This window comes from Sprattus sprattus, assembly GCF_963457725.1.
Source record: "Sprattus sprattus genome assembly, chromosome: 20".
Taxonomy (NCBI): Eukaryota; Metazoa; Chordata; class Actinopteri; order Clupeiformes; family Clupeidae; genus Sprattus; species Sprattus sprattus.
Window position 1 is genome coordinate 10,132,969 of NC_137918.1, and position 18,118 is coordinate 10,151,086.

General features: G+C 40.1%; 1 protein-coding gene across 1 annotated transcript; it reads left to right on the plus strand.

The window, feature by feature from the left end:
* The first annotated feature begins 448 nt into the window (after positions 1–448).
* On the plus strand, positions 449–13,269 carry exoc3l2a (exocyst complex component 3-like 2a). Its single transcript, XM_080859002.1, has 13 exons — positions 449–534; positions 2,449–2,906; positions 3,517–3,737; positions 3,851–4,622; positions 5,622–5,736; positions 6,749–6,859; positions 6,986–7,086; positions 7,244–7,354; positions 7,559–7,694; positions 10,040–10,162; positions 10,288–10,443; positions 10,609–10,730; positions 12,777–13,269. Exons 1-13 carry the CDS (start codon positions 469–471, stop codon positions 13,048–13,050), a joined length of 2,766 nt encoding a protein of 921 aa, XP_080715128.1. The 5' UTR covers positions 449–468; the 3' UTR covers positions 13,051–13,269.
* Positions 13,270–18,118: the final 4,849 nt, after the last annotated feature.

Genomic DNA, 18,118 nt, shown 5'->3' on the forward strand with positions numbered 1-18,118 from the left:
ATTTGTGCTAAACAAAAGTGTTTATAATTTGGGTGGAGTAGTGATTGTATCAAACCATGTCATCCATTAACTGTAAGTAAAAGTTAAAAATAGATTTGACACATGAATCATATAATGACTCAATGATATCCCAGAGGAAAGCCCCTTTTTTAAATCATGGCTACAGTTTTGATTGATTTGAATCAAAAGGCCAGTCACGCTCATAATAACAAAATAAGTCCCCACACATTCTTGCAACAAAGCTCTCTATATGGTAGTCTACATTTTTAAAGAAAATGTTCTTGCTATTTTATGTGTGTGTGTAACTGTGTGTGTGTGTGTTTGTGCGCACAATGACTGCGCATGTGTTTATGGTGGGAGGTTGAGTCTGTTTCCTCAGGAAATAGCATCATCCTTGGTAGAATACACAGGACCTTGCAGAGCGTCTGGGTATGTCAGACCACGGAGGACCATGTACTATCCCTGCTTATGTGCCGGCACCAGATTAGCATTGCCCTGAGAAACTGGACTGCAAAGCGCATCAAGTTATTAGAGGTATGCTTTTATCTTCACTGTAGATTTGCTCACTGTCAACAGAGACATGATTTCTTTTTGTGCTTAAGGCATTAGAAGGTATTTTTTACAGGATTAGAAGTCGGGAGTATAAGTTACAAGGAGCTTGGAGTATAAGGAACAAACATGTTGAATGAATCTCTGAAGTGTGAAACAGTCATTGACTGCCCGCACGAAGGTTAAAGGATATCTATCTATGGGTATCTGAATATTCTATTTGTGATTTGTTGTGTGAATTAGGAACTTGTGTGAAGTAGGAATGGGAAACAGGGAAAAGGATTTGACACAGTTGCGGTTGCCCTGATATTTATACGTTAGGAATGAAGTGCCCCATAGTTACTATAACGTTTTTATGGTATTCGAATGTCTTAAAGTAAATTATGATCCGGTTAGAAATCTATCAAGCAAAGTTAGTTAGTCGGGACACAAATTAAAAAAATCCCATAAACATATCAATTTATGTTCATTTGAATTTTGAAACTTTTTTAATGGTAAAATTCTCTACAGGACTGACATAGCTAAACAGTAAACATCTAGCTCACAGGCTATTTCTGAGTGTTACCTTGGTAAGTTTAGTTGGTATTATAAAGTTAATAATGAAATCACGAAAAAACTACTGAATACTTTTTGTGAGGTGTTCAATGCCAGTTTTGCTTTTAAAGTGGGGAAAGAACAGTTCAGAAACTGAGAAGATATCCCGTGGCTAAACAGATCATCTTTTCTTCTGTGCCTCCCATCTTTATTTGAAATGTGTCTCTTGAAATATTTTTCTGTAAGGGCTGAAATTTAGTGACAGTGGTATTTTAATGTTTTAGTATGTATCATGCCATTTTCAAATATTTTAGAGCCATTGACAAATCATCAGAAAGGATATATTTTTAAGTTCAATATGTTGAGGAAATTTAAATTAGGAATCCATGACTTCTACTACTGCAGCATTGCTGTAATACATGTTATTTTAAATGTTACACAGTGTTGTTACCTTTTCATGAACCATGACACATATAAGCATTGTTAAATGTCATTATGACTTTCATGATGATGTGACACCTTAAGATTGGAAGAAAATAGACAACACAAAACATTTCAAAGCAGCATTTGATCATTGTTCGTTAAGAAAAGGTTGATTCATTAAACTGTGCATAAGAAGAAGACTTCCAACAACCAACATCAAATCAATCTGAGTGTGCCCTGATTCCCACTGTATGACACCGGTCAAAAACATGATTTAGGCTGAAGATGTATGCAATCATTGAGTAAAACACTCATACAAAACTACCATTGGATTAATGACACATGTGTGCGATGAAAGATTGTTCTCACTGTGGTGATGAATATGAAGCAGCGTCTACCTACTCCTTAGTGTTATCCATGCCCAGATGTATCCATAGGGACATATCTTCAAGGACATGAGTAGCATACCTCCAGTACAATATCATAGGTCCACACCACTGTTACAGGGTTCAAATAGCTCTTTTCATAATATATGATATCTTAGAATATTAGAATATTTTTTCCCTGAATTCTGCTGCATTATGCTAGTCTTGGAAAATGCTTTAAAATAAAATAACACAAAATAAATCATAAATATTTTTATTAATGAAACAGATCCTTTATATTCACTACTTTCTTTTTATTCACGTTCTCCTTTCCTTTGCCACTTCCTACTTTTTCTATCAACTCTTAACTCCTAATTCTGTCCATCTGTCAATACTGTTCTACAAGTAAACTCAGAAGCATTTTAAACCTACTTAACCTGTCTTCCCTGTACTGTACTACAGTCAGTATGAGCACCGCTGGAGGTGGTGAAGTTGTTTACAACAGCGGACAAAAATCTTCTTCGTTGTTTAAATAAGGAAGTTCAAGCGCATAATGCATCTATTTTTGTCTTTTCAGATTAAGGAAGACCTCCGAACCAGAATGCCCTTTCTTAAGAAGCTGCCAGGACGGTCAAAGGGTTGCCACAACAAAGGGGAGCTGACCATGCCAAGCTGCAATTTAAATCCATTTGAGGAAGTTGACCAACAGTGCCAATACTTTCCAGAGGAAGCTTTGGCGTTAGAGAGGTCTCAACAACATTGTTCCTTCGAAAGTGAGGCAGAGGAGAATGGAACCAATTACGGAGAGCGACAAGTGGCTTCGAAGGGCAGTCAGCCTCTCAGGGGGACACTAGTGAAACTATACAGCTCCTCACCGCTGAAGACATTGGGGAAACTGGGCAAGGAGCTTCGTAATACAGCTCGCAGCAAGTGGGGAAACAATGCACCCTCCTCACGCAGCTCCACTCTACCGTCCGAGAAGAGGAGACACAGTCGGAGGAGTTCAGAGGAGATTATGACCTTACTGCGCTATAGGTGTGTGTGTGTGTGTGTGTGTGTGTGTGTGTGTGTGTGTGTGTGTATGTGTGTTTTTTGTGTTTTTCCTCTTTCTGTCCATAAATCACTGTTTAGGTTAAGGCAGGATGACTTGTAGGTCCCACCCAAACTGAATTGCAATTGAGTGCTCTTTAAACGAGATCCTGTTATTCCATGTGAACTTGCAGTTTGTATGATATTCCATTTGAATCTGTTTTGCTTTGGGCAATAATTGATTCATCAGAATTATCTTTTAGTTTGATTCAGAGCAATACGATATCTGCATGAAAGGCACTGCCTCACGGTAATTGTAACACTAGGGCTGATCATCTGGAAAATACACAGCTAAGCAAAATTGTTCTCAACAAGCTTTGCTGTACAAAATCTTTACAAAATGTATTGACATTGACATTAACTGTGTTCTACTTGAGCCAATATGCAATGCCTCTTGCATGTGTTACATTGTTGGAAATGACAGTTAGTTTCTTGGCTGCAGTCTAACAGGTATGATTATTTGGATTGGGATTGGTTCTGTTTTCAGCTAACACTTGTCACTCCAATGTTTTTTTCTATACCACCTCCACCTGATCATCCGCACCTCGTGCTCCAGTTTGGCAAGCCTACGCAAGGAGTCTACCTGCAGAGAAAGCCTCAATGGTGGAGAGTCTAATCTCGAGACAGATGATGATGCCCGCAGACGCCCATCCTTCCTGCGCATCGTTAGTCTTGGCAAGCTTCGAAGGGAGTCAATGGTGGACCGCATTTCCCAGGAGGCCGAGGAAGAGAAGGTGGAGGAGCCACCAGTGGTCAAACCAAGAGAACCTCTCTCCGGTACAGTGAAGAGAGTTAATATCGTTTTTAACAAATTGTGCTAGCCATGCAGTATAACATTAGTGTATTACAATAGGTTGACATGGTCCTCATCCTCTATTTGTCTTGTGCAGTCTTGGAAATCCTGCGGCTTGTCAACCAAAGGAGTCTACTGTTAGCCGACACTCACATTCAGGAGCTTGAGCGTGAGTGTGAGCTTGACCACTCTCATCCCAACATGGCAATACCAACCACTCGTAGGTCCAGTGCCATGTCTGCAGGAGGACACCCTCCTGAGCCAGTGTCCACCTCTTGCGTCTGGGACGCAGGCCGGCGCAAGGCTAAAGATGTGGAGCTTCTTTACGAGGCGCTGCAGCAGGAGATGTGGGACGTGGTGCGTGAGTCGCTCCGCCAGCCCTGCGCCGGGCCCCAGCTGGGCCTGGTGGTGCTGGTGATCCAGCAGGAGGAGCAGGCGGACTCCGTCTGGGCCCAACGAGAAAAAGACAAATCTCTGCCCAGCGATGGCGAAGAGGACATTCACGAAGGGCTGTACATGTCCCCCAGGGAAGGCCTCCTCCAGCCCTGCTGTCGGCCCCGCCGCCTCATGAAGCGCTGGGAGGAGGCCGTGGGGGAGGCTGCGGACTGGTCGCTGCCCCAGCCAGGCGGCATCTCCGCTGGCCAGCTGGCCTCATTCCTGGAGCGTCTGAGTGGACGCGTCCTGGAGGATCTGGACGCAGCTTGCAGAAACGTGGTGGGCATATACCCGGAGGACTTCAGTGCTTTCCAGGTGTATGTGCGGAGCTACCACAGGGCTGTGGCTCAACGCCTCAAGACAATCACTAGCGGCCCACTCCAGATCACAGACACATACTCTCTGCTGGACTGGATCTACAACATCTACAACAGGTATAGGATGTGGTCCAAATGGCTTAAAATGCCTCCTCCCTCCCTCCCTTCCTTCCTTCCTATTCAGAGAGCAGCGACAGTCCCAAATGTCTTAAACCTTCTCTTCCGCTTTAATACGAAACCTTGAAATACATCACATAACAGTCATTTTTCAAAAGAGCTTCTGAGTTTCCTTGCTGTCTCGATGGCAGCAGATATTACCCATAACTCTGTGCGCCATCCCTAACTAGAGACAAATAAAAAAAAAGATGGCGGATGAAATCGTCCAAGTTCCACAAAAGTATTCAGCGATGTATGGTTCTTTGCTTTTTTGGTAATTTTTTTTAAAAAGTTACAGAAAATTAAACAGTGTAATATGTAATTATGCCTATTTGATAAACAAAAATGGTCTGATTGCGTTAGGGATGTATCCGTTAACCAGGTCGCTAACAGTAGCTGCTAGCTAGCAAAATAAGCACACACAGCGTGATGCCACCACATATTGGCGTAAATGCTCTCTTAATAGACTGTCCCGAATCAACAGTTTTTGAGATCTCTTCCACCGAAGAGACGTGTCTCGTCAGACACCTGTCTTTTAAAACATCAAGGATTAGACAGCTATCTTAGTATCAGGACGCAGCCATTGTCCCGGTTCAGTACTCTCCTCCCATAGACATAGGTTCTAAAGGTCTAGTGACAACTCTGCTGATGATGATGATATAATTTCTGTCAAATTCCATCCAATTTCTGCAAGGGTTTAGGCAGTTGTTCTTCATATTACTCTGTGTGGTTTGCACATTAAATGTTTTTTAATGTGGTTGAGGAGGAATTTGTTTCTGTTAACACTGTGTGTTTTGCACAATAAATATGTTTACTTTGTAAAGGACATTGATATTAACTAACTTTAAGGTCCAGATGTGTTGGTATCATTTTCAGCCTTTTATCACTAAGCCAAGCTATGCATTATTCTGTTAATGGGATTTAGTAGTGCATGACATTGATATATTTTCTGTGATGCAGGGATGTTCTAGGACCAGTTGGCAACATGGCAACCCTTGACTGTACCCAGCTAGAGCCACTGTTAGCATCGAAGTGTGTTGACAGACTGGAACAGGACTGCATCAATACCGTTAAGGTAATAATCCCTTTTTTGACGGCGAAAACGGTTAGAGGAAATGACCTATTCCGCCTGGGCGGGTTATCTAAACTGTGGTGATAAACAAAACGTTTGAGGTGGTTATGGAACGGCGTGGTGACATATTCTTCTCTGGCAGAGAACCTTTGAATGCACCATTCACCAACAATCTCTGCCCAAGTCTAACTTAATCTTTCAGCCAAAAAAAAATCAAGTAACCTTTATTGGAAGGGTAGCACATTGTACCTACTTTTTCGGTTTTAGCAAAGAAACATTAAATGCTCAGTCAGCAGCAAGCAAATGTCATTCATGATGTACTGTAAATACACAATAATGACATTTGTTGTTACCTCTATTCACATATTTAACACTAACAGTCAGCCCAAAGAGATGTGGCTAGGGGGATTTTAAAACAGGCCTAACAAGCGGCAAATATGTGTCAACGCATTCAATTGTTTTTAACAGAAGAAGCAGTTCGGTTTATTTATTTCTATTGTAAAAGTGCTCCTGGTGAACACTGACCATAACCCATAGCGACATTGCCTTCTTCTTCAGTTGAAAGGGTTTGCCCGACAATGCTATCGGTTGGCATTTACCAATTAACTAATTAACCAATCCCTAATTACCCTCAGCCAACTTAGTGCCTTTGACCACTTACAGTATTCTGAAGGGTGTCCTTTTTGTGCAACAATGCACAAAAAAGTTTTCGCCTATCATTTTAACCAACAAAATAGAGCCTGTATAGTGTCTTACTGTATACCTTTATAAGTGTGCATGAACTTTTACTTATACTGTGATGCTGATGTAGATTTTGTATAATCTTGAATGTGTGTGTGTTTGCGTGTGTGTGTCTGTGTGTGTGTGTCTGTGTGTGTGTGTGTGAGTGTGTGTGTGTGTGTGTGTGTTTTGTGTGTGTGTGTGTGTGTGTGTGTGTGTGTGTGTGTGTGTGTGTGTGTGTGTGTGTGTGTGTGTGTGTGTGTGTGTGTGTGTGTGTGTGTGTGTGTGTGTGTAGGACAATGTAAGCATAGAACTCTCGCAAGTACTAGAGGATGAGGAGAGAAGATGGGCCCAGTCTATGCACATTGAAGAGTATCAATCCAACCTTGCACGCTCAGTTATTCAGGTCAGTAACTCACACACCTAACATGAAAAGGATCATCTTAATAACAAGAAAGACTTTGTATTGAGCAGTATCTCTGAGTATTGATGTATTCTGAGTATTCATGCATATGTATTCTTGTGTGTTTAGCGATTGAAAATAGACATTGACAGGTCAACAGCTATCAACCAACAGCTAGGAGCTCGAGTAGCTCGCTGCACTCTTAGTGGCCTGGCGGACTTCCTGCAGAGGTAAGGTGGTAAATTAATAGTTTTCTTCTGATGATAGACCTGGAAAAAAAGAGTTTTCATCTGATGATAGAGTTGTAAATAATGAGTTTTCACCTTATGATAGAGTTGGAAATAATGGTGTTGAAGGCGGTGGTAACTATCATTGCTTTTACTGCAGTTTCAAAAGAAAGGTGGAGCTGTTTCATGAGACTCAGGCTGATTTCGGGGACAGAGGGGATGGATATATCTCCAAGACAATCGCTCTGGTTAATTGTATACCTCCCTTCAGGTAAAGACATTAAAAGAGACAAATTAATAAGTCTTTTTTTTGTAAGTGTGAGATGTGGAGAATGGTGTAGTACTGTGCTAGAAAATATCTTGTATAATGTCTTGAAAGTTTTTTTTTTATTCATATACAGCATGGACTTATATGACCTATAAAACATGCTAAACATAAAGGCTGCCCTTGACAAATGTGTTGTCGGTTTCGCAGGAACTTTGTGGAGCGCTGCCGGCAGTGTGATTCCCTGGGGAGCACGGACTCTCTGGATCATGCACACTCTTCTCTTGAGACCATTGTCAACCAGTCCACCAAAGTACTGACCGACAGACTGTTTGACAACATTAGGGTGAGAGATGAATTCACCCGCATGAATAGCTCTGGTCACTCGTGTGTCCTTGTTACTGGTCATATATTCACACGCATGAACAGCTCTGGTCACTAGTGTGTCCTTTTTACTGGTCATATATTCACACGCATCAGCAGCTCTGGTCACTATAGCGTGTCCTTGTTACTGGTCATATTTCCACACGCATCAACATCTCTGGTCACTAGTGTGTCCTTGTTACTGGTCATATATTCACACGCATCAGCAGCTCTGGTCACTAGTGTGTCCTTGTTACTGGTCATATTTCCACACACATCAACATCTCTGGTCACTAGTGTGTCCTTGTTACTGGTCATATATTCACACGCATCAGCAGCTCTGGTCACTATAGTGTGTCCTTGTTACTGGTCATATTTCCACACGCATCAACATCTCTGGTCACTAGTGTGTCCTTGTTACTGGTCATATATTCACACGCATCAGCAGCTCTGGTCACTAGTGTGTCCTTGTTACTGGTCATATTTCCACACGCATCAACATCTCTGGTCACTAGTGTGTCCTTGTTACTGGTCATATATTCACACGCATGAACATCTCTGGTCACTAGCGTGTCCTTGTTACTGGTCATATATTCACACGCGTGAACAGCTCTGGTCACTAGTGTGTCCTTGTTACTGGTCATATATTCACACGCATGAACAGCTCTGGTCACTATAGCGTGTCCTTGTTACTGGTCATATATTCACACGCATCAACAGCTCTGGTCACTAGTGTGTCCTTGTTACTGGTCATATATTCACTGCTGTATTATTCTTCAGTACTTCAGGGTGTTGTTCCGGGGTTTGTCCCTGGGCCGATTTTATCCGGTGTGTACATGGAGGAACTGCCGTATATCAGATTACATAACTCCTGAATGCAATTTCCTTTAGCTTCCCTGGTGCAGATGTTGAATATCTTAGTGCAAGTCCTGCCCAGACAAAAATTCAAACGGACCATGGTTGTGCAGTATAGGAAAGTTCCTTACATACATGTGTTAATACTTAAACATATAGCTGGCTAGCCATAGTTGCTCTTATGGTAGCAGGACCTTGTGTCCTAGCAAGATTTCGCCCCTCTATATGAAGGCTGACGAAGTAGTTGCTCTGTATGAAAATAAATGTTTCTGTAAGGAAAATAACATGCAGAGAATAATATGTAACAGATGAAGGAATGCAAAGTCAAAATGAAAGAGTCTCATCAGTCTCATACACATCTGAATTATATATTTGGAACTGATTGACTTATCATTTCCATATCTTTAAGTGCGCCTGTGTTGAATGTTTTTGAACTCCTACACAGTAGTTAATCTATGGCTTTGAGCCATAATGAGTGGGAACAAGAGAGTAATTTGAAAAGTACGATCTGATGCATTTTTTAAACAGATCGTGTCATTTCAAATCAGCTGACGTGTCAGGTCATTGCTTACCATGCCTGGAATGTTTTGTAGGAGCATGCTTTGTTTTAATCTTTGATCATGAAATAAATGTATCTGCTTCAGACGACTTCCCGGTTGTTCGGGCTTTGTCAACTGGTGAATCGCATAGATGTGCTTTCTAAGAAATAATTAACTCTGTCAGTGTGCAGATATTCACCTTTTCTCAGCGAAAGGGCAAGTGTAGATCTCCTTGCCAGCTTTTTGACAATAACTTGTCTGTACTGGTTTTCTCTAATGAGGTATCCAGGCTTCCTGAATGAACACGTGTTAGCACACAATCAGCCGGACACCTTGGGTACTTTCCACCCTCTTCCAATAATTCGGGTATTGCTGAGCCATATTCTGACAGCATGCCATGTCTCTGCCCTTCACACTTCACACATAATCAGCAAAGTATCCACAATCTCAGAATGTTAGTAGTCAATACCAGTACTGGTGTAACTTAACAAATGTCCATACCAGATAAGTACTACAAGAGACAAAAAGTCAAGTTTTTAACCAGAGTGTAATTATAATAAATTAGAGTAAAGTAAATAGTACTTCAAGTATGTAATAGAAATATTTCAAGTGGCCTTTAGGCGGCATCCTCATTTTGCAATGTGATGCTAAGTTTCTAGCATAGATCTTGCACAAATTTGCAAAGGTAACTGAAAAAAATAAAACAATATTATAGGTGACATTTTTATTTAGTCTGTTTTATGTGCTTCAAAGCTAAGATGGGTGGAATGCATTGTTGGGTATGAATAGCCATGAATTAGGGTAGCCAACACTTGGATAGCAAATTGAATTATCTCATACTAGTACGATTACCACTACTAGAGGTAGTAGTAAGTAGAATATGTGTTCCCTATTCTGTGAGACACTCAAACACTTTGTTTTATTTCTGTTACAGCCATTTTTCGACAAGCTTGTGAAGCGAAAATGGCTGAATAACACTGAGGCCTTTGAAAATATGGAGATTACCATCAAACAACACTTTAAGAAGTTCCGTCGAATGGACTGTCCTCCATATCAAGTAAATATCTGTTTGTCTTTACCTCTCGTTCTTGTCTCATTCTTCCTCTCATTCTTGTCTTCTTACCATACTTTCCCTTCAATTACTATATTCATATTTTGAAATCCTTCCTGTCTGATTGACAGGTCCTGGTGAATGAGGTCCACAGGAGGGTCTTGATTGAGTACGTCCGGGCAATCATGAGAGGCCGCATCATCTGCACATCGCTCAAGATGAGGAAGACAGTGGCTTACAGACTTCAGGATGAGGCCAAGCAAATAAAAGCACTTTTCAAAGATCTGGTTAGTAATGTGTTTTTGTTAGAACCCTTTCCAACTATTCTTAAGAGATATTAAGGAGTCAGAAAGGTATTAGAAAGAGAGTAAAGTAGAAAGTAATTTTCCCCATTTGGAATATTTGTTTAGTTATTTTTGAGTTGGAATGTTGAAATCTTTTCTTTCCATTAGGAATCTGATTGCTCGTGGTTAGACAGTCTCATTGCACATTTGGCAGACATTATTCTGCTAGAGGACATTCCATCGATACAAATGGAAGTTGGAGTACTGGTGAAGGAGTTTCCAGACATACGGTAAGATATTCAATTCAATTCAATTCAATTCAATTCAATTCAATTCAATTCAATTAAATTCAATTCAATTCAATTCAATTCAATTCGATTTAATTCAATTTAATTCAACTAATTCAATATCATTTTATTTTACTTATATAGCGCCAGAGCAATACAATTGGTTTAAGGCGCTTAGATGAACCCTGAACAATTAACCATAAGTAGATCCATCGTTGCCTGAACCAACATTATATTCATTGTAGCAGCAATATTGAATGAGATGTTTTAACAGTGGGGCACAATTCAAATGAATTCTATTTTATGTCATATCCAATTATAAGGCATCAGAACACATCATGGAGAGGACAGCAGGACTCATTTGGAGTCGGTGTCAAATGGCAAACAGATCACAGACAGATCAACTAGTTGGCCATGAAGCTGTATGCTACTGCTCTATCGAGACAATTAATACCAATTAAGATCAATTAAGATAAATTAAGATCAATTAAGATTAAGCCCATGGATGCAAAAGAGGACAAGAGTCCAGTCTAACCAGCACACATACCACACACATGTTCTGCTACAAAACTGGTGTAACTTAAGAGGGCAACTTCAAATGTGACGCATAATTGGGGGGTTACTCATTACACATAATTAAACAATGCAACACACATTCCAGATTATGGTGGGCTTAGTCACTCATTTCTGTGGAAACTCATTTCTGTGGATTTTTTTCAAACAATACATTGACAAAAGCAGGCGTTCAAAGGAGGATGCCACTTGATATACCTACTTGTTTTTTGGCAGATTCCAGAGGTTTCTTCAAGGTCATGATGTCCAAAATAGTCTAGCTGGTAGATGTTATTTTAGCCTTTTTTTCCACTTCATCCTGCCCCGGGCTCAAAGGGCACCAGTGCCTTGGCATAGATATGTACGGTGATGAAAAAAAAAAGGCAAAATAGTGTAGTCACGTTGCCCTGTTGCCTTTATGATAGACAAAATTGATGGTCCAAGGAGTATTTAGAGCTACATGTTTGTGTACTTATATGAAGATGCGGTGGAATTCAGGAGAATAGGTCATTAGCTGAGTGGCAAATCTCCTGCTGACGCACAATTCAATGCGGCTGACAGGAAATAGCCGCCAAGGACTTCCTGTTCCTGCCATCCCAATGGGAGACTGGCTGGTGCCTCACATGAGATCAAAGAATGGGGCCCCAGGCTCAGGACATATGTTAAGTCACTCAAGCAAAACATCTCTTATTTTAGAGGAGGCATTAGGATGCTCTGCAGCTTGGCCAGTTGAAAACATTTTCTGCTATTCTGCAACTTTCCTGCCCCAGACGTGTATGGGAAAAAGTGATAATACAGTTTAGGATTTTGAAATGATCCTTTTGTAAATCTGCTTCATGGAAGCCAAATTCATACGTATGAATTGAAGACAACTCTAATCAATCATGAATTCTGCATCACAATTTACAGAAAACTATTTTCTTTGCCATATGCTCATCCCACCCGAACTGAGTGCGAGTATTTCACTCTCAAACCACATTTACAATCTCTCTTCTCCTATTGTCTTTATGTTATCTGTTCATCTCCTAACTCTAATCTCTCTTCTCCTATACAGGTCTTGTCTATATGATATCTGTCCATCTCCTTACTCTAATCTCTCTTCTCCTATTGTCTTTATGTTATTTGTTCATCTCCTAACTCTAATCTCTCTTCTCCTATATGGGTCTTGTCTTTATGTTATCTGTACATCTCCTAACTCTAATCTCTCTTCTCCTATTGTCTTTATGTTATCTGTTTATCTCCTAACTCTAATCTCTCTTCTCCTATACGGGTCTTGTCTGTATGTTATCTGTTCATCTCCTAAATCTAATCTCTCTTCTCCTATAGGGGTCTTGTCTGTATGTTATCTGTTCATCTCCTAACTCTAATCTCTCTTCTCCTATATGGGTCTTGTCTATATGTTATCTGTTCATATCCTAACTCTAATCTATCTTCTCCTATTGTCTATATGTTATCTGTTCATCTCCTAACTCCTGGCCGTCTGCTCTTCACTCTCAGGAGGAGGCACATCTCCACCGTGCTGAACATGAGGGGGATGATGCAGCAGACCCAGAGACAGGTGATCCTGGGCATAGTGTGTGACCTGGAGAACAGCGAGAGTCCTGTGGAGGTGCCCCGGGACCATGCCCTCTTCTCGGAGATCCCCGTGACCAGTGAGGTCTCTTGTCTTGGGCTGGTGGTGATCCGCGTTGCCCTGACTGTATCTTCATGGGTCTCAACCATGTGGCCCCACCGTAGACATAGAAATCGTCATCGCCGTGGTCATAGATGAGTCATCTCCGAAGCTGCTTTAGGATTCAATTTTTTGCAGTGATTTCATGGAATTCAGTATACACTCCCAGTGTTTCATAAGGTTATCGATACAATGAGTTTGTAAAACGAAAAATAAAATTGTACAAAATCTGTAGACGAAGGGCTATTTTGTAAAAATGTTGGTTTAAATAAACCTAAATATCAACACAGTCATGATTATACAAACTGATTTCATTTATCTTCTGGCCATAAACTGGTCTATACTTGCAATACTGTGTATTTATGCATTTATAACTATTTATCGTGCTGTTTTCACACAATATGGATATTATGTGGTTCACAGTTAAATTAATAAAATATGGTTGCAAACTCAGACGTTCAGTTATCAAATGATAATTCCATCAGTTTTGTCATTTATGTTTCAGTGAAAATAAAAAACTGTTTAAGAATGAGTTTAAAACCTGTTGAATTGCTCTGGATCATGGCTCAAAGTGTATGTGTATGTGCGGTCAAAATACAGACACTCATCTTTGTAAATTCCCAATCCCTGCACACATTTTGGCTACATGTGTTGGTCTGGTTGGGGAACTGTATTTACCTAATCGAATAATTGCCTTGTAGATTAGCACCTTCCTTTCCCTCTGTAGCTGTAGAGTTCTACTGGACCTTCCGTCTATCCATGTCCTCCAAAAGGGGGCACTGTTACACATTAATATATTTCTGAGAAAACCGAATTTAAGTGTGAAATTACACAAACAAACTGATCCATCTGACATCCAAATGGCCACCAACAGCTGAAATATTTTCCCCCCACTGTGAACGCTGTGATTGTCAACAATATTCGCATTACGAACAGAAACATCTTGGACTTCTTTCCAGAAGTTACTGCCTTAAAACTATTTGAATCTCGGCCCATCACCAAATAAAAGTTGGGATATTGGAACAGTCTTTCCCATTTGGTGCTTTTCACATCTGCTGATAGTTGTTGTTAATCTGCCACCAGAAGAAATCTTAATCATAAATCAAATCTCTTGGAAAATATGAATGCTCTTGGAAAGATTTCCAGGAATTTGTTTTTTCAATACTTCCTCTAATTAAAGAACAGTGTGGCTGGAAAAAAACAGATTGTTGTTAATCACCTGCCTGATGTTTATTTTAGGAACCATGTGAGGCGGTGTCCTTTGTTTGTGTGCTGACTCCCACTCCAGCATGTTCTTCCTACAGTTAGTTTGATTGCCTTGGAGACTTACACACATTGTACACACACACACACGCGCACACACACACACACACACACACACACACACACACACACACACACACACACACACACACACACACACACACACACACACACACACACACACACACACACAGATACACACACACACACACACACACACACACACACACACAGACAACCCCCCACACACACACACACACACACACTGACAACTGACTTTGGAGAGGTATTATTTTTCATCTAAGTTCTAACCATACACACAGATACTGTGAAATCTATCTAATTTGACTTTACAATCAAATGGGATCTTTCCTTGACATTGCAACAGTTTTGAAAGTGAAGGAGAGAAGGTGTTGCATCTGACTTACCCCTTTAAAGGGTACACCCAGATGTACAATGAACCAGGTGACCCCATAATCCCCTCAAACAGTATCACCGTACACAAGTGTTGATTTAGCTCTGGATATGGCACATTTCCAAAACAGTTGCTCTCAGGGGCTTGATATAAATCTGTCAGCTAAGAGACTAAGGAAGAGTTATGTGGCTAGATTGTGGTAGTATTAATTTCCTTGTTTCCTGAAGCTTTTTTTCCTTTTTATATTTTTTTACTGATGTACTGGTGTACAAGAATCACAAAGTAACAGTTCATGCCTCTTCACATTACATCATATAATTATCTTCTCCAATCACTTATCTGATTTTTCGTGACAATGAAACCTCTGTCCTTTCAGAAACGACAGAGTAAAGAATAAATACCTCTGTAAATATTTGCAGTCATGACATAGGCTATGATGTCACTAAAGTAAACATCCATGGGGAGAAGGAAATGTATTTTCCTTAGTGTAAACCATGACTGAATGTCTGAATAACAGGTAGGAGAAACAGGCAGGAATCGTGTCTGTATCTATAGGGCATTCATGGCTGGTTTATTTATAAAAACACATCCCCAGGTCTCAACCCCTCCACTCCAACCTGTCCAGCAAACCATAACAACAACTGCTGAACTATAAATACAAATGTCCACACCCAAGAGCTTTGCTGGTATAGTGAATATGAAGGTGATATAAAAGTAAATTGTGAAATTGGTTTCATGGTGCATGCTGGTTGTTCTTCAAGCCCCTGTGGCGCAGTCTGTGTTGGTATTCTTGAGATAGCCAACCTACATAGCCCCTAGTGTGTTAACTTGGAATTAATTTAAGTCTACATGGGAGAAGCATTAACAGTATGCATATTATGTTGGAAAGATGCAGCCTGCAAAACCTTAAAAATGCTTTCCTGTAGTGCCCCTGTTAGCTGAGTGACTAAACCCACTGATAAATATCAGAATATTATAAATGCCTTAAGAGGCTGCCCTATATGATCCTGCTTGACATCTTGTAGATCTTGGGAGATTTCCCTAAACAATATTTTTAAACTTTGCTTTATGTAGAGACAGACTTCTTGTGCCTCCCTTTCCTTCCCTTCCTGCTTCACGTCAGCAGTTAGTGGTAAACACTTTTCTATGTGGATGTGACACTGCAAGGTGTCAGAGAATTCCTGGAGGCTTCTTAACAAACACAGGGGCTACCCAGGTTGCTACCGACATAGCTAAGAACAAACAATGAAGTGAGGTAAACAAAAACAGTAATGCTCTAAATCTAAATGTTTCATCACAAATGTCGTGAAAAACAAAATTTGGCTAAGGCTCTGGTTTATTCATCTAGTGTTGACTTTACAAATATTTCACTTATGCAAAAACAACTTTCTCTTAGCCTACTGGGTGTCTCTTGTGTTAAATGAAAACTATTGAGTCATGTAGATATTATGCTATAATGTTAGCACATATGATTCATTAGCCCGTTTTCCAGGTCATGAATTACAGCCCTGCAGTGGACATAATTTATTTTGCAACTGTGTTCTACCTGAATCTCCTGGCAGCTAAGCAGTAATCTTTGTCAAAGCAAATAGCTGCAACAAATTTATTGGCACAACTTAATGCCCCGGAAAGGAAACTGTTTTGCATGGTAGAAGTAAGTGTCTATGGAGAACAATGGCGTCTAAGTGAAATACAGAAGTGGGAGTCTCACCTTTGGCCTTTGGTGGGCCGTGGAGGTACTGTTTACACAAGAGAGCTGAGAGCATACGGCTGGCCTGCTCAAGAAGGAAGAGGTGTTGCAGGAAACACAAACCTGGACTTCGGGTCACAGCATGCCAGCATGGTTCATGATGACAGTGAAGTTTATTACAGAGTGTGCAAAGCTGTATGATGAATTGTTTTTTATAGTTGTTGACATCCGGTTGATTACGTTTGGGTTTTTGAAAATAGCTTATATCATCCCCATAAGATCCGATAGAAGTAGAAGATTGTTAGACATTGCAGTGTTTTGTCTACTGTGTTTGCTCAAGATCATATTTTCTGTGATTACCCAAGTTTATATGTTCTATATTTTGTGATAACTGTGTCTATAGCACATGTATCACAAACAAATGTATTTGTATCTGTCAGGTTTGCATGCCAAGTAGGTTTTTTTTTTTTTTTACTTTTAACCTTAAGGATTCACTCAACTATTCTGGCAAAAGGTTGTTGATATTCAAGCTCAACCGTCAATCAAATTATACCCCTCCCTTCTGTGCTCCTGTGGCAAGGTTCTGATTGGCTGGAAGTGTTTATGGCTCGGTCCGAGCTATTATGTTTGATTCCCATTAGCAGAACCAGGACTGTGACCGTACACCACAATTCGTTTTTTTGAGTGCACACACTGAACTAACAGCTAAAGGACTGTGAGAAGCAATTTTCTGTGTTGGATTAGAATCGTGGACTATACCTTGAAAAACAAAATGAAATATTAGTATATTTCCATCTTATTATCACTAAGTCATCACAAGCATGTTAAAATGACAGCAGAAATAAAGCAATACAGCAAAGCTGTCTTAAGACAGAGTCCTGAATGACAAGATCATATAGCCTCAGCAATGCAAACACACTGTATATCGGAGATGATTCTAGATGAGAGCTGTGAAGGTCTCTTTAGAAATCTAAAAACTGAAAATGAATACTCAATACTCAATAATGTAAACATGCATTGAGCATAGCACAAGACAAATGATTTACACAATATTTGAAGATTGTAAGAAAGAAAATAAGGCATCAAAAGACGATTTCAGACGATAATCAGCATTATTCATATAGTTTTTTTAATCACATTTCTTGCTATCCAGCATAAGTCTGGTCTATCTGATTATGAGTCAGTTCCTCACAAAAATGTAAATGGATAATTCCTATCCACATACCACAAAATGATGATGGTAGAATCTAGACATGTGTCCTGAATAGGCCTCTATGTTGCCATCTGTTGGGTGAATGATGTTACAATAAATCAGATCGGACATGAGGGGGCAACGGCAATGCCCTTTCTTTCCAACTTACACTCTGTCTGCTCTTACATAGCTAGTACTACAAGGAATACGTTTCAATGATTATGGATGGTTTCCGGAGCATTTCTTTACTGTTTCAAGATCCAAAATGACGGAAAGATCATTAGATCTTACCCCACCATCCTTTAGTTTTGCCTGACAGTTTTGTCCCTTCCCATTGTGACAAGATCACCATGACCTGTTTTTCTGACTTCTCACTCCTCAATCTGCTTGGTGTCTTTCAACATGACAATAGCATCACATGTGCAAAATAGGAAAGGTTGTGGTAAACTTTTTTCAAAGGAGCTTTGAATTATTAAAGTGTCTCAAAAGAGAGCAATGGGGTGATAAGGAGCTAATTAAAACTGCATAAAAATGTGGTTTTACACATTGCAACATAAATCCATTCCTAGCACTGTTATGTTTTGTAATATTTTTTTAAATTCAATTA